The sequence below is a fragment of the Schistocerca nitens genome, chromosome 2 (genome assembly GCF_023898315.1).
Source record: "Schistocerca nitens isolate TAMUIC-IGC-003100 chromosome 2, iqSchNite1.1, whole genome shotgun sequence".
In the NCBI taxonomy this organism is placed as follows: domain Eukaryota; kingdom Metazoa; phylum Arthropoda; class Insecta; order Orthoptera; family Acrididae; genus Schistocerca; species Schistocerca nitens.
This window is the reverse complement of record NC_064615.1, coordinates 285315043-285336727: the sequence shown is the minus strand read 5'-3', so window position 1 is coordinate 285336727 and position 21685 is coordinate 285315043. Positions and strand designations below refer to the sequence as shown.

The 21685-nt window shown below is 41.3% G+C and overlaps 1 protein-coding gene across 1 annotated transcript in view; it reads right to left on the bottom strand.

Moving 5' to 3' along the window:
* Window positions 1–1584: 1584 nt before the first annotated feature.
* Window positions 1585–21685, bottom strand: part of LOC126236034 (TBC1 domain family member 16) — a 105407-nt gene continuing 85306 nt past the window's right edge. Inside the window, exons 10-12 of the mRNA XM_049945066.1 lie at window positions 18388–18494; window positions 12017–12233; window positions 1585–3452 (exon numbers count right to left, since the gene is read on the bottom strand). Of these exons, the coding sequence (XP_049801023.1) occupies window positions 3288–3452; window positions 12017–12233; window positions 18388–18494 (489 nt within the window). The 3' untranslated portion in view covers window positions 1585–3287. The remainder of the gene's footprint in view (window positions 3453–12016; window positions 12234–18387; window positions 18495–21685) is intronic.

Genomic DNA, 21685 nt, shown 5'->3' with positions numbered 1-21685 from the left:
TTTTATGACTGGCAGTAGATGAATTTTATATAAAATGCAGCACACATGATGGCCACAATTAGAAAAATGAACTGCATCAGGGAGAAATTCAATTGATAAAACTGTAAAATTACAGTTGGGACAGAAAGGCTGGACAGTACTTACGTTCAGGAGGTGAAATTCCAGGTACTGCCAACAAAAATACTTTAAAGTAGAAAACATAATTCCTAGCTTGCAGAACTTGTATTTTTTCTTCTTCTGGGAGTAAAGGAGATATGGTTGGGAAGATTGGAAAGAAGGGGGTAGATCACTGAAACTTCACTATTTGTCACTAAAATTTGGATTTGGAGATTAGGGAAGTTGAGAGAAAATGAAGTAGTAAATTACATGGCTGTAGGCCTGGTGGTTGGTCTCAGCATAACAATGGGTTTACTAGATATGGATTCTGCTTTATTCCATGTAAAGATCTGTGGTTTACCAGGTTAGAAAGTGACTGTTTCAAATGGAATTGGAACCAAGATTGCCATTTCTCACATACAAGGGTGTTGCCAGATACGAAAGTCACTTGAAGATTGGATTAAAAAAACACTATGTTTGTACCATCTTTTCCCACAGTAAACACGACCTCAAATCTGGATCCTGAAATGCTGTATTTGTACAACAAGAACACACACATGATATTTAATCCTGAAATTCTAAATTTCTTTCAGCCTTCTCTCATACTGTGTCAACACCAAGTCCTTCTGTTTTGCAAATACCTGACAATGGATTTTCCTTACACATAACAGCATACAACTAATTCACTCCATTGGGAAATAAACCACAACCTGGTCGTCACCTGAACTATTTAGGTTACCCTTTACTTCTCACAATACACAGTTACAAAATACCGAGCCAATGTCTTAGAAATCTTTTATCCTCCTCCTCCTTCATGTATATGACTTGTTAAAGCTGTGGTCTTGACGGAAATTAAAATTCTGATCTGACAGCAGTGTGTGTGTAGGGGGGGGAAGTGAATGGTGTGTACGTATGTTTCTTTGTACTCTAAAGAAAAATGAGCTAGTATGTTCTAGTTTTTCCATCCAGAATTTACCAGAATTGCATTAATATCAGAGGACAAGGGGGTGGGGTGGGGGGGGGGAGAGGGAGAGGGAGAGGGAGGGGGGGGGGGAGAGAGAGAGAGAGAGAGAGAGAGAGAGAGAGAGAGAGAGATATCTCAACAATACAATAGCTGGCAACAGCAGTAACTGATAAGTCATAAATAACATAGAGGGCAGTTAACAAGTCAGAGATATGGAAAGGATAGAATTAAATTGAAACAGACTCTTTTACTTATTGATAAATGCTGGCAGCATAATTGTAAATTTTCTTGACAGTACAGTATACCCATCTTAATACCAAACTGCATTATTATTTCTTACCCATTGCTTCTAAATAAATGTGGAAAGTTATTAGAATACATTTCTGTAAATAGCATTTTTGTGACAATGCAATAACAGTAAATAAAATAAATGGTGGCAGCCCATAAGTGAATTATGGCACAAAATTGCAATATGCGCATGTAATATTTATTGTATCTTATTCCAGAGTAAATATTATGGCCCTTTTTACATAAAATAATAGCCTTATAAATACAATTATTGTACATATTTGGCATTTTCCACATGTGTGGTCAGACTTTAAATACAACAATATGACTAGAATTGAAGTTTGTATGACTCTTTAAAATATTTTAGTTATGATAGACAAATATAGTAAATGTGAAAGAAGCTGAGAAATTGGCATGTTGTAAAAACTTCCCTTTCTTAGTAAAGACAGACTACTGCAGACAACTGCCAGAAACAAAAGTTAACAAACATAGTTTCTAAAACTTACATTTTTCATTGCAGACACATAGAAAAGCAACACTGAGCGGAAACAAATGGTGGTTGCAGTAAGGCTCCATAACGAATACTCATTACTGAGCTTCCAGAATTCTAAACTTCTTTTTCCAGCATAAATGGAAGAAGAAACTCTTAGTTCTTTATCTTAAATCTTTCTTAACCATAACACACAACTTTCATTCCTTTCCGGTAAGTATTGCTTTTCTCTTAAAATGTATTCATTACAGAGTCTTAACCACAAACTTGTACTATATAAAATGTGCCCTTCAGGACAAAAGTAAGATGTAACTTCAAACATAATGTTCGTAATGGCACAGACTGTGATGTTTGTACAATTCAGTATGATACGTCTCAACATATTTATAACAGCATTTAAAGTTTCTATACATAATCAAATATCACAGTACATGTTTTAGTTAATAATAAAAAATGGTACATAATAACAAGAATAAATAAAATACTTGTTCTTGTAAAAATATAAATCTGATTAAATATTTAATGTTTTGTCAAAGATAAGCCAATGAAATTTAAGAAAAATAATGGATACTTACAAAGACCAACACACATTTAAAATTCTCTACTGTCCTTTTTTGAACACAGTGAATCAGCTGTTAAAAAAACAATTTTTTTGCTGTAAAATATTGTATAACATAATTTAATCATAAAAATAAATTCATGAGTGGTTGCTTTCACCCATTTCACTTCTTATTTTTAAAAGCATGCAACAAATCTTTATATATATATATATGTATTGTACAACACTTTATACTTGAACTTCAGTAGCACAATCTACTGCAATAGACAAAATGACATTTAATCATGTTACTCTGATATGTTGGCAGCACCTCTTGTACTTAGGCCCCCATAATTAATGAGATACTTAGTACCATTACATTTGTAGTAGATTTTAAAGGTGCATAACATTGCAGGTCCCCTTTAATATACATAATATGGAATTCAGTAGTGGCTTATATATATCACTTAACTTCTTGTTGCTGTCTTTATAAATGTATTGAATAGTACTGAAAAATAGTAGACAAGAAGATGGGAATGTACAGTTTCTCTAATAAAAACAATATTCTCACTGTAATAACAAAGAGTACATACCTGAAATATTTCCATAAAACAAGAGATAAACTCTTCCCTCCACAACTAAAATCATACTTGAAAGTATTTCACCAATAAAACTGGTTATAAAAAATAATTTGTGGATAATATACAAATTGAGATTATTTAGCTGCTTTTGTCCTGGTGCAGGAGAGTATGAATTTATAAGTGAAATGCCTCTCCAAACTTCCAAATATTTGATTGTGATGTGCATCTGGGCAATAGAAGAAGTGAATCTTTTTTTGTGTAGTTAAAATGACTGGTTAAGAGTTTTCATAACCACAGGGCCACATACTACATCTTATTGTCCTTCCAGCTCTAAGTACGATGAGGACATGACTGCCCAGGAAGATGGTTTCTTGTGCATTCAACAACAGGTGCATGTGTGGAGTCCCACATGCCAGGTCCACACAGCTGACAAAGGCCAGCGACCGTGCATGGAATTCGCTGCATCTCCCTAAACTGATACAGCAGACCTCTTGCCTGAACAAATAACATAACAAAACATTTTTATAATGGGATTCAGACAGTATGCAAGTCAAAACTATATGTCTACTCTGATTATACACCCGTAAGCAACAGTATTAGTGATTCCTTGTTAGTACCATGTGGCACCCACATCCACCACAATGAAGGCAGCAGCAGATTGTGGCTTGGGACATATTGGGAAGCCATCCTGATGTGCAACCCTTCAATTGCTGCCAGAGTAGGGGTCCAAATGTGTTCACTGTGTAGCCTGACAGAGTGAAGGAGCAGTGTGTTGCCTTCCTGAAGGCACAGGACAATGTTATTATCATCACAACCACCACCACACCACCACCACCACCACCACCACCACCACCACTATCTTTTACAGTTTTCCGGCCATTGGCCAGGTCTGTCTGGAACACAAGACCTACATGGTCATCTGTCTTCCCAGCATCCCTCAGTCTCCACCTCAATGCAGCCTTCTCTATCTTTTGTACACAGTCCTTCACTCCCTCCAGCAAATCTGTCTCTTGGTCTTCCTCCCACTCTTTTTCCCTTCCCTTTCATCTCGTGTCTCTTTCTGCATATCCTCTTTGCCCCCAATTTGCTTAACACGTCTGTACCATCTAAATGTAGAAACAGAAGTACAACTTCAGACAGCCAGGATATCTATTGTCCAGCATTTATTGTGATAACCTGTCTCAGCAAACTATGTTGCTCTCATTAGATCTCCTCTTCTATGATATGGTATGATATGATATAATATTCATTTGATCAAGATTCAGTGGAATGTACTGCAAATGATCTGATAAGGCTAATGTAGTTTGCTGAAACTGGTCATCACAATAAATGCTGGTCATCACAATAAATGCTGTACAATATCGATCATGGCTGTTTGAGGTTGTACTTCTGCCTCTACATTAATCTAGATTGCCTCGTAACTTGGAAATTCAGGCATATATGCTATACCATCTAAGACTTGATTCCTCTATCTTATCCTGTAATGTTCCGTCCTCCTGTAATTCCCTGTTCATCTCATTCCTCAATCTCTCCATCTTTGTCACTCCAGTACTATTTCTTGAAAATTTCATCTTACTAGTTTATATTTGGCTTGGCTTCCCTCTTTTTCTTTCTTTACGCAGATCTTCTAGGCACACATCAGGAGTGGGATATAATATGGCAAATACATATCCTTGTTACTGTTTTGAGGGACATCCTACTTCCATATCAGGCTTTCAACACTCTTCCTGAATGCTTTTACTTGTTTCCCATGGCCATTTACTTCTCTGTCAATTCTTCCATTCCCCTGTATTAAGCTTCTCAGGTACTTTTGAAACTCCCCACATTCATCAGTTGTTTCCCATCAACTGTTATTTCATTTGTGACTTTTTCCTTCTCCTTGGATGTGATCATCATTTCACACTTGTGCTAAGTTTCATCCCATACCGCTGGACTATTTGTTGCCATATGTCCAACTGTTCTTGTACTTCCTCCTCCTTGTTTTCCCAATCATTACATCACATCTGCAAACACCACTGCTTTCATCTTTCCTTTACCAATTATTTGTGCCACTCTGGTCATTAACTCATCCATCACCATGATGATCTCTCTCCTGTCACTTTGATACAGCTCACACTCCCTTAGTAAATTTCTCCTATCCTCCATACAGCTTTCTTTCTTACTCGTCTGCTTTCCAGGGACTTCTGTACTTTGTTTCTACATTCTACATACACTATCAAACGCTTTTTCTATGCCCAGGAAGGCCATTTGTAAATCTATTCCATATTCATAGTGGTGTTCCTGTAGCTGCCTTACCATGAAAATTAGATCTATTGAGGACCCTCCTGCTCTGAAACAGCATTGATATTCTGTCATCCTTGTCTCTATTTTGTGTTCCCAAAATTTTCTCAAAGGTCTTCACACAAAGGATCATAAATGTGATTCCTCAATAGTTTTCAAACTTTTTTTATATTACTTTTCTCGAAGACTGGGATAATTATTTCCTTCTTCCAGTCTTCTGAGGTCTGGTCCCCCCCCCCCTCCCCCCATTCATCACTCAATAGAACAACTGTGTCACCACTTCTCCAGCTGCTCTCAGCATCTCTATAGTCACCTCATCCAAACCTGGCTGGCACCTTCCTTCCTCTCATCTTTCTTAATGCATCTTTGACTTTCCTCCATGTTAAGCCTTTTCTCTTTGCAGTTCCTCTTCTTCCTCCCCCTCTTCCAAATATCTATGGGTTTGAGAGTTCTCGAGAATACTCCCTCCATCTAATCTTGAATACTACCTTGTTTTCTACCTCTTGGCTACTTTAATTCCCCATTTGAACAACATGTCATTTGACTCTGCCTCTCACTTTTAACCATTCCATACATAACCTTTTTTAACCTTTCACTCTCCTGCACTGGTCTAGTCCCACTCGTTGTTCCACATTCTTCTTTCCTCTGTCACTACTATTTTAGCTTCTTTCTTTCTTGTCTGGTACTTTTTTCGTGCCTCTACTGTGCTATTCTGGAACCATACCCAAAAGGCTCCATTCCTCTTCTGCACTATATCTTTCATTTCTCCATTCCACCATGGTGTTTACTTCCATCTCTCTTTGTTACTTGTCCTCCCACATACTAAACTCACTGCACTTACAATGTTGGCTCATGTAATTTATGAAATACCCTTACCCTGCCACACATATGTAATCATCAGTCCAAGCGGCTTTCTTCATATTTAGAGCAGCCAATGGCAGTTTTCTTGTGCCTGTGCTAATCTCTGTGATGTACGGTGAGCAATGGGACACGCGTAGGTCAGTGGTTTATGTTCCCCATAATCCAAAGGTGATTCTGGCTGGTGTGGCTTCTTACTATTGTCCAGCATTGCATTGGCAAGCTATTAGCTGGATAGTGGCACATCTATTAATCTGTCACAGCCTTTGGAGACTTCTATCATTAACAGATTTTTGCCTACAGCAGATGAGTCTGGCAATTGCAAGTCTCCCTGAATTTAGGTAAACATGATACATCCTTGAAATGGTAGTGCACCAAATGTCCATGACTTGCACAGTCTCTGAGATGAAATGTCTGATGCCTCAAACATCTGCGATCAAACATGTTATTGTCGTATGTCTTGCTCATCCTGTACTTGACAATCATGCTGCCAGTCAGCACTGGGACTGACAGCACTCAAGTAACATGAAATACGAAACTTTTCCATGTCATGCTGGCAGGAGTGATCTCTCCCTATGACATATCTAATTCAACTGCTCAAGAGTGCATAATGTACTAATGCTACAACAATGTAATACTAACATCCAAAAAACAAAACAGACAAGTAATTAAGTGCCACAGCTGCTGTTCTGAAGAATGCTTTCTCACTACAATTATTCAGATTTTTTGAATGCCATCAGGTGACATGTTCTACATGCCATTACAAATTACTCTGAAATACAGATGGAAAAGTGTTTTATACAACTCTGTGATGGCATGTTGGACATGTTACCTGACAATGTTGCCTATTTTATATCCTCTATAATTTTGCTAGCACAGCACACACAAAATTTGTATAACATATTTTATGGACTTTCCATTCACCTCCAGCCAATTCATTCTTGGCACGCGCACACACACACACACACACACACACACACACACACACACACACACACGAGCGCGCGTGCGTAAAAGAATACAGTGGATTTACTAGTTTTTGATCTACTATTCTTTTTTCTAGTAAGCACACACTCTCCCTCACACAATACTAAGGACATACAAATGCATCCACCCATCGCTGTGGTGACATCAGATTTTCTCTTTTTTTATTGTTATGACTTTGGAATTTCCATTGCCCCGTTATAGTATTTATCTTGCCAACAACTCGGGAAAGCACCCAGAAGCACACCATAAACAATCATGCCAAGAAAACCTAAGAGATTGCATTTACATTTCTGCTTAGTAACTGCAGCAAAGAAACAAATTTCAGATTAGTAGAGCAGTCCAAATCAAACATTTATCTCTGTGATTGACAATATTGAGTATAAATGGACATAATTCAAGTGTGTTGTGTAGTATGTCTTTGTCAGGTGTGTGCCAAGCAAAAATGTGAAGGATGGGAAAGACCTGTTGGCATTCAAAAGCAATGTAAGAAAGTGTTGCTCTGAAGGCAAAGAGAGCTCAAATTTAGACATAGCCGAAGCCTTGTTGTAAAACAAAAACTAACTGAAACCAAAATGATCATAAGAAAAACTATGCACGAAACATTCAACAAAGTCAAATGTAAAATTCTATTTACCAATCTGACAAAAAAAAGCTAAGAAATTTCGGTCAAAGGATACATCAAAACAGATCAAAGCCAACTGTGCAGTCACGCAATCAGCATTATAACACCAAGTGGAGGATGACACAGAGAAGGCCATAATAATAAATTTCATTTTCCAAAATGGTTTCACTGAGGAATGTCATGTTCTGTTTTAGCCATCCAATCGTCAAACTTGGGTCAAAATTACAAATATGAACATACGTAACGATGGGATAGAAAATCAACTACAATATTGTTCAACATTGTTCAACAAAGGAATGACCACAGGATCTGATGGGATTCCTCTTTGATACTACATAGAGTATGTGAAAGAACTTGCTCATCTTCTAGCAGCAATGTGTCATCGATCACTGGAGAAACAGAACATTCCAGGTGACTGGAAAAATGTGTACATGATTTCTATTTTAATAAGTGACACTGAACAAAAGCACATGACTGTTGGTGTACATTATTGATTTCCTTCTCTTGTAAAATTCTGGAACTTGTTTTATGCTTGTGTATTGTGACATTTCTGGAGACTGAATATCTCCTATGTAGGAACCAACATGAAGTCTGCAAACAACTACCTTGTGAATCCCAGCTCATTCTATTCATTCACAAGATACAGAAAGCAGTAGATATGAGCACCCATGTAGATATGTTCCTTGACTTACAGAAGGCATTCGGCACAGTAATGTGTTGTCATCTGATGAATAAAATATGTACATACAGAAGCCAGCTTCGTAATTGGATTTAAATAAAAAAATAGCTTGCCATTTTTAATGGAGAGTAACCTTCAAAAGTGAAAGTAGTTTTGGGCATAACATCAAGGGAATGTTATAGGACAATTACAGTTTACAACATACACTGCTGGACACCGTAAATGCAACACCAAGAAAGACAAGAGGTAGCACAACAAAATTTATTTTGTAGATAACATGTTGACCAAGTATCAAATGATTACGTTTACAGACGTCTGTGACATGTGGTTCCTGCCAGAATCAGTAGCCAGAGTAGCCGCCATTGTTGGAGATCACTGCTGCCACACATCTCGGCATTGAGTCAAAGAGACGTTGGATGTGTTCCTGGGGTACAGCAGCCCAAGCAGCTTCCACACGTTGCCAAAGATCATCTGGTGTGGCAGCTGGGGATGTAATCTGGGTCACTCGTTGAGCAACCATGGACCACATGTTTTCTATCGGAGAAAGATCCGGAGAGCGAGCCGGCCAGGGAAGCAATTCAATCTGGTTATTGATGAAGAACCTTTGGACAATGCGTGCCACGTGTGGTCGCGCATTATCCTGTTGAAATATGGCTGTGGCCGAGCCCTGAAGGTAAGGAAGGACAACTGGCTCCAGCACCTCGGATATGTAGTGCCGGCTATTTAAAGTACCGGCAATGCGTACTAGAGGCATGCGAGAGTAATATCCAATACTGCCCCATACCATAATACCCGGTGCAAGACCAGTGTGGCGGTGCATAATGCAGCTGTCCAGCATCCTCTCTCCACGGTGTCTCCACACTCGAATCCGACCATCGTGGTGCTGCAGACAGAAGCCTGCCTCGTCAGTAAAGACAACGTCATTCCATTCTGCTGTCCACATCCGTCTGTCATCACACCATTGGCGATGGAGACATCTGTGGTTCTGAGTCAATGGTAGACGAAGCAATGGACGTCTTGCGGACAGACCACTCTGCTGTAAACGGCGTCGAATGGTACGCGCAGACACTGGATGATGCATTACAGACGCAATGTGCTGTGCTATGGTTCGGGATGTCACTGAGCGATCCGTTACTGCCATGCACACAATTTGCCTATCAGCACGTGCAATGGTGCACCGAGGTGAATGCGATCGACCACGTCAGTCCGTCGTACCCTCCTGCATCCAACGGTCACATATCCGCATTACAGTTGTTTGGTTTCGTCCAACACGACTAGCGATTTCTCTGTATGATAATCCACAATCTTGGTAAGCCACTATCCTTCCTCTGTCGAACTCGGATACTTGATCAAACGATGTTCGCTGTTGTCTACGAGGCATAACTGATCGTCTTGTGAAACAACCACAAGGTAAACACACGTGCCGAACGTACACTCGTCGAAATCGCCAAGCCTTAAATGGCGCTATGAGGTGGCGACAAAGGCGCACGTGATGTGCATCTGCGCTGAAATTCTAATCAGTTGCATATCTCGTCGCTGCAAACCCATGGTGTAAATTTCACTTGATTCGGATGCTTCCCTCAGGGTGTTGCATTTACAGTGGCCAGCAGTGTATATAAGTGACTTCATGGATAGCGTTGGAATCTACACAAGCCTCTTAATTGAAGATGATTTATATAGAGAAAGTTGTAATTGTAGAAAATTGTAAGTGCAGGAACAGCAGCAAAGAACTGAGGCAAATTACATGGTGGATATTTGAACAGTGGCTGGATCGAATACTTTTAGAGATTGGGCTTGATCTACATCATTAACAATACTCTGCCAACATCACCAAGCAATGTGGGGTAGGCACTCCTGAATGCTTTGTGCTGTGCATTTTTCATTGTTTCCTTTTCTTATTTTGAAATGAGTGAAGCAATTAAACTTGTTCCATCATGGATTTCGATTAAGAGCCTTACAACACCAGAAGAGATCAGCTTGTTCCCACCCCTGAAATTCTCCCCCTAATGCTTGAATAGTTACTTCTGGTCATACTTCTACACTATGTGCCTTGTCAGTTCTACCAGTAGTGTTGTCAAGCATGGGTCGCATGGCTGTGAGTGCCTATGAAAGGTAGATTTTGTAATCATAGAATTTGATGGGAAAAGACAAAGAACGTGAAGAAATACATTAAATCAAGAGACGTATTCAGTTCACTGGTGGGAAAATGCTGCTGGTTTTCAACAGAACAATTGTTTGTTGAGAGCTTAAATACAGCCAAAAAATAAATGATGGCCATTTCTGAAAAAAAGGCTGCTGAAGTTCTTGCAAAAGCAAAAATTCCACTCAAAAAGTTGCCAAGCAGCACTTTTATTAACAACCAATTTCAAAGAATTAAGGCTTTATTTGTCTTCACACATGTGGCATGACAACCTTCAAAATTCAGGCTTCTAATCATTTCCAAAGAAAAAATAGATGCTAATTTTCACAAAAATAGTTGTGAACTTTGACAAAAACCAGATACAACATTTTCCAGTCTCTGGTAATTATTAATTGTGCTTAAAAAATCCTTCAATAGCACAAGAAACCTATAGTTCCACCAAGAAGCTTAATCAACAACCATTTTGCATTACTGTTACTCTCTAATCTCTGTTGGTAAGTACAGCCTTTCATCTGTGTTGACACTTGTTAAATATGTAACCACCTTGCACTTGGCAGCTTTTGTACATATTAAATAAAGATAGGGTAATGGAAAGTCCTTTTGTAACATTAATAACAGAAGGAATAAAGGTAACAATATACCATATATGACGGAACTCACCACATAGTTGAGCCATTGAGTCACTGGAAGGCACAAACAGGACTGAAAATGAAACTTCCTCGCAGACTATAACTGTGCGCCAGACTGAGACTCGAACCTGGGGCCATTGCTTTTCATCGGCAATTTGTCTACTGACTGAGCTATCTGAGCACAACTTACGACCCACCCTCACAGCCCTACTTCTGCCAGTACCTCATCTCCTACCTTGCAAACTCAATAGACTTTTTTTTGCATACATTGTGGGACAAGCACTCCTGGAAGAAAGGATATTGCGGGGACATGGCTTGGCCAGGAAATCTCAAATCAGTGCACACATTGCTGTAGAGTGAAAATTCATTCTGGAAACAATATCCCATGTGAGCCATCTCTCCACAATATCCTTTCTTCCGGGAGTGCTAGTTCCATTAGGTGTGCAGGAGGACTTCTGCGAAGATTGGAAGGTAGGAGATAAGGTACTTGTGGAAGTACAGCTGTGAGGCCAGGTTGTGAGTTGTGTTTGGGCAGCTCAGCTGTTAAGAGAACTTGTTCATGAAAGGCAATGATCCCAGGTTCAAGTCCCAGTGAAGCACACAGTTTTAATCTGCCAGGAAGTTCCAAATCAGCCCACATTGCACTGCAGACTGAAAATTCAGGTCAGTCTTACGAGCAAATATGAGGTTATTCTATCTGTTATTACATTTTGTCCAAAAGATAGTAAGTTTACAGTTTTGTTTATGTACCTGGCAATGTCTCAATGCTGCAGCTATATGGTGAGTTGTCACTGTTACTCCTTCCAATATTTATAGTGTGTTTAAAGAAACTCTCCTTGTTGATTTACATAAGAATGTAAGTACCTTCCTGAGTATAAGCTCCCCATTCATAAACATGGCCAGCGAGCTAAAGTGTAGCAGCATTTCATCTGTGCGCAGGTCCTGGGCCACAACATCATCCGAATAAATGCTGATTATAGCCAAGCATAGGAACAGGTGGAAGTAGTCTGTAAGATAGTTTGCCCAGCATGCTTCCCACATTTTCAAGGCAATGGGTTCTGGAAACTCCCGTTTGAAGCACCTGGAAAAGAAAATATGAATTATGATAATACTATGTCAAGTTCAGCAAACTGCAGCAATTCACATTTATATTTGGTTGGCTACACTGTAAACACAGATGGAAGGTTGCACTATAATGTACTGTAAAAATATTTTTATGTGAAACAAATACTAACAAAGAGATAGAGGGGCTGGCCAGTACTTACCTCAGCTCAGTACAGCCGATAGATACACAAAAAACAGAACCAAAAATTTACATTCCTAGCTTTCGGAACAAATGTTCCTTCATCAGGGAGGAGAGAGGGGAAAGAAAGGGAAGAAGGGAAAGTAGATTCAGTTACTCACAACCCAGGTTATGAAGCAACAGGGAAAGGAAAACAGGGAGGGTAACAAGGATGGAGGCATGGTTGTCAGAGGGAAGCCAAAGATATTCTACTTTAAGTACTGTGCCAGCTTCAAACCAAAGAGGATACATACAGAAGTAAAGAGGTATATAGTATAAAGATAAACACAACTATGTAGGATGAAGAGATGCGTGAATGGCTAAAGAGGAAAGGGAAAGAGGAGAAGATTGAAGAGTAAATGGGAGTGAGGTTGTTTAACGTAGGTTCAGTCCAGGGGGATGGCGGGATGAAAGGACGTGTTGGAGTGTAAGTTCCCATCTCCGCAGTTCAGAGGGACTGGTGTTGGGTGGGAGAAGCCAAATGGCACATACAGTGTAAAAGGTTCCTAGGTCCCTAGAATTATGCTGGAGGGCATGCTCCACTACTGGGTATTGGACATCTCCTAGGCGGACAGTTCGTCTGTGTCCGTTCATGCGCTCAGCCAGTTTAGTTGTTGTGATTCTTGAGTTTCCCCCGGCGTATTTGATAATCAAAATATCCACGGGTGTGCTGCCGGTCTATAGTGTCCAACGGGCACAATATTTCGGCGATCATACATGTCGCCATCATCAGGTGAACTGACGGACTGAGCTCCTGTGAACATGCCGGCACGGAGATCCGTACGCTATGGCTGCTCAGAGGGAACTGGGTTCAGTCGCGGCGGCGGCCGATTTAAATACCCTCTGCCGTCCGTGCCCCGCGCCACGGTCGCGCGATGGAACAGATTGCGACGGCGTCTGAGATGACGTCGGTGTGATGGCTCTGTCCACCGTGTTCGTCACAACTATACGTTTGCTCAATTTACTCTTGATTAACCCAATTGCTGGTTCCCAAGCCTTGCTAAGATTATAGCCACAGTCACGGTTTATGAGGTCGTCATTGGTGCGAATTTCGAAGGCCTCTCTAACAACGCTGTCCCAGTATCTCAACGTCTGTACCAGAATCCTCGTGCGGTCATACTCCATAGCATGATTTTCCGACAAACAATGTTCAGCGACCGCCAACTTGCTCGGATACATCAGTCGAGTGTGCCTCTGGTGTTCACGGCATCGATCCTCGACGGTACGCATCGTCTGACCAATATACGACTTGCCACATTGACACAGCGTGTACCAGATTCCGTGTCAATGTGGCAAGTCGTATATTGGTCAGACGATGCGTACCGTCGAGGATCGATGCTGTGAACACCAGAGGCACACTCGACTGATGTATCCGAGCAAGTCGGCGGTCGCTGAACATTGTTTGTCGGAAAATCACGCTATGGAGTATGACTGCACGAGGATTCTGGTACAGACGTCAAATACTGGGACAGCGTTGTTAGAGAGACCATCGAAATTCGCACCAATGACGACCTCATAAACCGTGACTGTGGCTATAATCTTAGCAAGGCTTGGGAACCAGCGATTGGGTTAATCAAGAGTAAATCAAGCAAACGTATAGTTGTGACAACCACAGCGGACAGAGCCATCACACCGACGTCATCTCAGACGCCGTCACAATCTGTTCCACCGCGCGACCGTGGCACGGGGCGCGGACGGCGGAGGGAGCGCGCCGCGGGCGGAGGGTATTTAAATCGGCCGCCACCGCGACCGAACCCAGTTCCCTCTGAGCAGCCATAGCGTACGGATCTCCGTGCCGGCACGTTCACAGGAGCTCAGTCCGTCAGTTCACCTGATGATGGCGACATGTATGATCGCCGAAATATTGTGCCCGTTGGACACTATAGACTGGCAGCACACCCGTGGATATTTTGATTAGTTTAGTTGTTGTCATACCGATGTAAAAGGCTGTGCAGTGCAGGCATGTCAGTTGATAAATGACGTGTAACGTGGCCCTGCCTTGAATTGTGTATGTTTTACCAGTAGCGGGCCTGGAGTAGGTGGTTGTGGGGGGATGCATGGGGCAGGTTTTGCAGTGGGGTCGGTTACAGGGGTAGGAACCGCTGGGTAGAGAAGGTAGTCTGGGAATATTGTAGGGTTTAACAAGGATGTCACGGAGGTTAGGTGGGCGACGAAAGGCAACTCTGGGTGGTGTGGGGAGAATTTTGTCAAGGGATGATCTCATTTCAGGGGTTGACTTGAGAAAGTCATATCCCTGGTGGAGTAATTTGTTGATATTTTCGAGGCCAGGATAATATTGGGTGACAAGGGGGATGCTTCTGTGTGGTCTGGGGATAGGAACATTGTTGTTGGACGGCGAGGAATGTATCTTTTTTGCGGCACTCGCGATATTTTTTTCGCCACTCGCTACCTCTGTTTTTGAGCAATGTGTGTTCTTTTCCCCTGATCTGGACATACTTGCTTGGTCTGGTCAACTTTTTCCGTATTTTTCTTATTTAGTGGTCTTCCTTTGGTATTGAACATTACCAACACAATTTCTTTCTTTCTCGTCCTTCCCTCTGTGTTTTATTCCTTCTTATGATTACTATTTTAACTTTAGTTATTTAATTTCCCTACCCACCAGTTACCCACTGTGTACCCTAATCCTATACCACATTATTTACATTCATTCCAGAAACATGCATTCTCCGTAGCCAAACTGCAATCCCACATACTTTTCCTCCGGTCCTGCTTAACCTTTGGAATTACCCCTAAAGGACTTACCTTAAAAGTTCCCATCTCTGGGTGCAATTCCTCCTTCCACCAGTCTCTCCTGGACTTCCAGAACCTTCAATCCTTAGCCCTTACCCAACTTGTCCTGAATCTCTACACTACTTCATGTAACCACCACTCCCAACAGCTCCTATCTCTCTTCAAAGTCCTCCACCTCTCAAACCCTTGCTTGGAGAACACACTCAGGAACATCATCCTAGAAGCCAGTTGCAAACTTGAGTTCCATGCCACACACCACCTGAAAAAACTATCCACAGTGCTAGTGCAACACCTAAGAAGTGGGGTCCCTCTCCCTATCCCTCACAAACACCAACCACAACAGAACCTTCAACAAACCCCCTCATAGCCAACAAACCTAGCCTAGCCACCCTACTCAATCTCCCCATCCCAGCACATACCCCACACAGACCAAATCTCAACTATAACCACAGTCAAATGCCACATATCACCAATCCCAATTCGGTTCTAAACCTCTCATCCAGATCCCTCTCTCCTCCAGAGACATCTGTTCTATCAAAAGGCTTAACCTTTAGCCCCACGCCTAAATTCAACCACACTGCCCTGGTTAAAGATCTCCTCTCATCACTCGGAACCTCAACTGGAAATATCACTTCACTACCCAAACACAGCCCCCAAATACTAGACCCAGTGTTGAACCCTGTCTAGAACAGTTCCGACCGCCTTCTCAAAGGGATCCTCCTCCCCTCCCCCAAAACCATCCCTTGCAGACATTTCAGGAATTCCTCACATCCAATGTTGCCTCCCAGTCCTTCTTGAAGAACATCCCGACAACCCCCAACATCACCCCAGCTGAATCCCGTGCCATTAAGGAGCTGAAAATAGACTGCTCTATTGTCATCCTCCCGGCGGATAAAGGCTCCACAACTGTCATACTTGACCGTGTGGAGTATGTGGCAGAAGGACTGTGTCAACTCTCCGACACCTCAACCTACAAAGCTGTTACCCAGGATCCCATTCCCTCCATCCAGATTGAGCTGCAGAAAATCCTAAAAATCCAAGGTCCCTCACAAGGCCTCACAACGGCTTCCATAGACTTACTCACTCCGCCTGAGCCACGTACCCCTACCTTCTACCTATTACCTAAAATCCACAAAGAGGACCATCCTGGCCGTCCCATTGTGGCAGGCTTCAAAGCCCCAACAGAACGTATCTCAGCTCTGGTAGACCAACACCTCCAACCTATCACCCGCAGACTCCCATCCTACATCAAAGACACAAACCACTTCCTAGAACGCCTCAAATCCATTCCCACTCCTCTCCCACCTGAAACCTTTCTTGTCACCATAGATGCTACATCCCTTTATACAAACATCCCCCATACCCATGGTCTCTCTGCCCTTGAGCACTACCTCTCCCAACGCAAGCCCGAAGATCTTCCAAAAACCTTGTTCCTTATCACACTTACCAACTTCATCCTCACCCATAATTACTTCACTTTTGAAGGCCAGACCTACAAACAAATCAGGGGAACGGCCATGGGAACCAGGATGGCTCCGTCCTATGCCAACCTCTTCATGGGCCGCATGGAGGAGGCTTTCCTGAAGACCCAACAGCTGCTTCCCCTGGCCTGGTATAGGTTTATAGATGACATCTTTGTGGTCTGGACTCATGGTGAAGAAACACTCCTTAATTTCCTCCATAACCTCAACTCCTTTTCGAATCTGAATTTCACCTGGTCCTTCTCCAAAACCCAAGCCACCTTCCTGGATGTTGACCTTCATCTTGTTGAAGCTCACATCCACACCTCTGTCCATATCAAACCCACAAACAAACAACAGTACCTTCACTTTGATAGCTGCCATCCATTCCACATCAAACGCTCCCTTCCCCACAGCCTAGGTATTCGTGGCAAACGTATCTGCTCCAGTGACGAATCCCTCAACAATTACACCAATAACCTAACCAGTGCTTTCCTCTCCCGCAACTATCCTGCAGACCTTGCCCACAAACAGATCTCCCGAGCAATACATTCCTCGCCGTCCAACAACAATGTTCCTATCCCCAGACCACACAGAAGCATCCCCCTTGTCACCCAATATTATCCTGGCCTCGAAAACATCAACAAATTACTCTGCCAGGGATATGACTTTCTCAAGTCAACCCCTGAAATGAGATCATCCCTTGACAAAATTCTCCCCACACCACCCAGAGTTGCCTTTCGTCGCCCACCTAACCTCCGTGACATCCTTGTTAAACCCTACAATATTCCCAGACTACCTTCTCTACCCAGCAGTTCCTACCCCTGTAACCGACCCCACTGCAAAACCTGCCCCATGCATCCCCCCACAACCACCTACTCCAGCCCCGCTACTGGTAAAACATACACAATTCAAGGCAGGGCCACGTGTGAAACTACACATGTCATTTATCAACTGACATGCCTGCACTGCACAGCCTTTTACATCGGTATGACAACAACTAAACTGGCTGAGCGCATGAACGGACACAGACGAACTGTCCGCCTAGGAGATGTCCAATACCCAGTAGTGGAGCATGCCCTCCAGCATAATTCTAGGGACCTAGGAACCTGCTACACTGTATGTGCCATTTGGCTTCTCCCACCCAACACCAGTCCCTTTGAACTGCGGAGATGAGAACTTGCACTCCAACACATCCTTTCATCCCGCCATCCCCCTGGACTGAACCTACGTTAAACAACCTCACTCCCATTTACTCTTCAATCTTCTCCTCTTTCCCTTTCCTCTTTAGCCATTCACGCATCTCTTCATCCTACATAGTTGTGTTTATCTTTATACTATATACCTCTTTACTTCTGTATGTATCCTCTTTGGTCTGAAGCTGGCACAGTACTTAAAGTAGAATATCTTTGGTTTCCCTCTGACAACCATGCCTCCATCCTTGCTACCCTCCTTGTTTTCCTTTCCCTGTTGCTTCATAACCTGGGTTGTGAGTAACTGAATCTACTTTCCCTTCTTCCCTTTCTTTCCCCTCTCTTCTCCCTGATGAAGGAACATTTGTTCCGAAAGCTAGGAACGTAAATTTTTGGTTCTGTTTTTTGTGTATCTATCGGCTGTACTGAGCTGAGGTAAGTACTGGCCAGCCCCTCTATCTCTTTGTTAGTATTTGTTTCACATCTTTATATGAGATTTTCCATTAATCATTTTGTAAAAATATTTTCATCAGATAAATTGTTACTTACAAAAGTATCCAGCGGTGACAAAACAGGAGCTCCATAGCATCACTGTGTCGCAACAGATGATTATAGAATTGGGGAACCATCAAACGGATGAGTTCCCTGAGGTAGTTCTGTAAACAGAGAACTTATAGTAACACAACATACTGAAGCAATAACTGGAAACTGCAGTAGTTATTATGACAAATTGACTAGGAGCTGCAATTTTGCCTCCTTTAACCCCATCCGATCTCCTGCAAAATACATACTTGTTCTCTTACCAGTCCAACCATTTCTGTAAACCAACTAACTGCAAACAAGTACCTTCCATCCTCAGTATCATCCAAGAATGGAACTGTGGAAACAAGTTCTCTGCCCAATCTTTAAATATCTTTTGTAATTATCTAAAATGAGGAACATCCTTTGCAAGTATCTCAACGTGATATATCATCTACGGCATTTCCGTGTTTGTGCCAAATCCAACACAAGTCATACTGCATACTGATGTGAAAGACCAGTGTACGACCTGTTCTGAGGCACCCATTCCTATTCCAGTTTTGTGACACCAATGTTCTATCCCTTCAGAAATAGGGGCACATGTGAAATGAGTCGCATCATATAACAACTCCAAGGCAACTTTTCTATGCCCTTTAATGTGGGCATTACCACCAAGCTGTCCACCCAAGTAAATGGCCACAACTAAACTGTGCCCTTGGGCACAATTGAATGCCCAGTGGTAGAGAAGGCCACTACATAGAACATGATTAAAATCAATGGCTGTGTCACATCCAGTACCACCCGAATCTCCCCTCCCCTCTCTCAACACTAACTTCTCTGAAGTTTATATGTGGGAAAACTACTTTTTGACACAACCTTTTGATCCTGCAGATCCTGTGGCCTCAATCTCTATTAGATCCTGTACATTATCAGCACTGCTCTTTCCACCCCCTCCCCCACCTCTCAAAATCCGTTTCTTATTACTTTCTACTGCACCCTGACCACGGAATTTTACTTTTATTATTTGATTATGAGTCCACGAATCTTCATCCACACTGACCTCTCAGGGTCTCCGTCTCCATCTATTGTATCACACCGCCCCCTCCTACCCTACCCAACCTCTTAGTGCAGCACACTATTACTCCTGCCCGAATCATGGTGAGCTTTCTCTGATGCCATGTTTGTATTCCCCTCTTTTGCTGTCTCCCCTACCTTGTTGCTCCATCCTTTATCTTAACTGTTCCACTTATAACAAATCAAGCTGGATCCATCCCACCTACTACTATTGCATTACTACTAATAACTAATACTTTGCCTCATTTTTCACTTGTATCCAGTTACAAAATTTGTGTATATGCAGTATTGTCCAAACTTATCCAAATATTGTTCAGACTATGTTTAATGCAAATTTATTAATCAGAGCATAAATTTTAAGATGCCGATTACAGTAATAACAAAAAAACTTAAAATGTTCAGAATGTAACCATATGTACAAACTAATTTTCAATGTGAATGTAAAATGACTCATTCCACATCACTATAATCTATCATGCAAAATGATCCCTGGTACATGTAACCAGCAAAGTAACTAGTTTTTCTGGAAACCATACTAATTAAAAATAACCAATAACTGAAATCTTACTACAGCTCTTGATAATAAATTTCAACTGCGTTATCCAGAGATTTTGGTCATATTGAAACACATCAGAAAGCTATGACTCCAGACTTTACTGTGACATCCCCCCCCCCCCCCCCCTTCAGTTTTCCTAAAATTAATGAACTTAAGAAACAATCAAAGTTTGAACACACTCAATTTACTTCTGCCTTTTATAGGATTATGCCTATTATATTCCTAAGTTTAACACTATACTTCTGTCGCCCTATTTTTCCTGGACCAAATGGCACCCTTCTTTAATTAATTAAGCCACTAATTAAAATTTTGCAGAAATTATCATATTTTACAACATGACAACTATTTACAAAATATTTCTGTAATCTTTTTTACTTTCTTATCTAATCATTTATTGTGTAAATCAAGTTATTGTTGGAACGTACAATTCATCCCAATTAGTCAATTTGACTAATGCCTACAGACAGAAAATCTTGGAACCGATTGTGTAAGCCGATCCATTGTGCTCGGTTGGTCTCAAGTTTGCAGCTCATAGTGCTTTATGGTGGCAGATAGCAAAAGCTTACAAAAGTGTCCTGTCTACGATTCATGTTTTGCTTATTGTGAGTTTTTTTATATTAATACAACTTTCATTTGGAAAATAGAATATGTGCAATTTAAATATGGTGTCTCATTTTTGAGACATTCATAAGTTTACAAATTGTACCAAAGAAATATACTGTCACCTATTGTATCATGATTCTTCCCATAAAAAAAAGTGCTCCGACAATTTGCTTTGCTTTTTTAACTTACTGTCATTAGCAGTGACCATTTTCATTTGCTTTTTGTATATCAACAAATTACTAATGTCTATCAGACAGCATGGGCAGTTTTTATTATAAACTCACACTGTTGTACTAAAGTAGTCTTAATATTAATAATCCTGAATTCCTGCGACATAGTGTACCCTATGGGCAATTCCTTCATGCAAAACACCTTTAACAAGAAAATTTTCTACAGCACTACTACTGAGATTATGGACTATAGAAACAGTTTGCTCAATTTTCAAAATATTTTGAACACTTGTGAAAAGTACATAAAGACTGGTATTGTGTAGATCTTGCTCGAACAATACACTCATTAAGCTGACTAACCAATATCACAAAGCCTGTCATGTGTTTTTGATTCTCCATCCCAGTTCAGTATATTAATAAACACTTCTCCACCTCCAGTACTGTTAAATATAATTATAATAGTCTTTGTGCTATTGGCAAATTCAGTCTGCTGACAGGAGTGTTATATGAAAACATACAGTAAAAGCCCCTTTTTACATTTGCAGTGGATTGACCCAAAAATGTATAAAATGCAGGAAAGTGTAAAATACAGGAAAGCATAGGAAATACAGCAAACAAAAATGAATAAATTGTTTTTACGCCAAGTTGCAGACAGCCACAATTAAAAGACATTCTCATATAGTTTTCGGTAAATGTAAAAAGAGGGTTTTACTGTATGTTTTCATGTAACATTCCTTTCATCTCGGCCCGAGATGATGGAGTTGGCTGTCGTGTGTGCATGAAGTGTGTGTGTGTGTGTGTGTGTGTGTGTGTGTGTGTGTGTTTTACTGGCGAAGGCTGTGGCCGAAAGCTATATGAGAATGTCTTTTAATTGTGGCTGTCTGCAACTTGACATAAAACTGTATTTTACACTTTCCTGCATTTT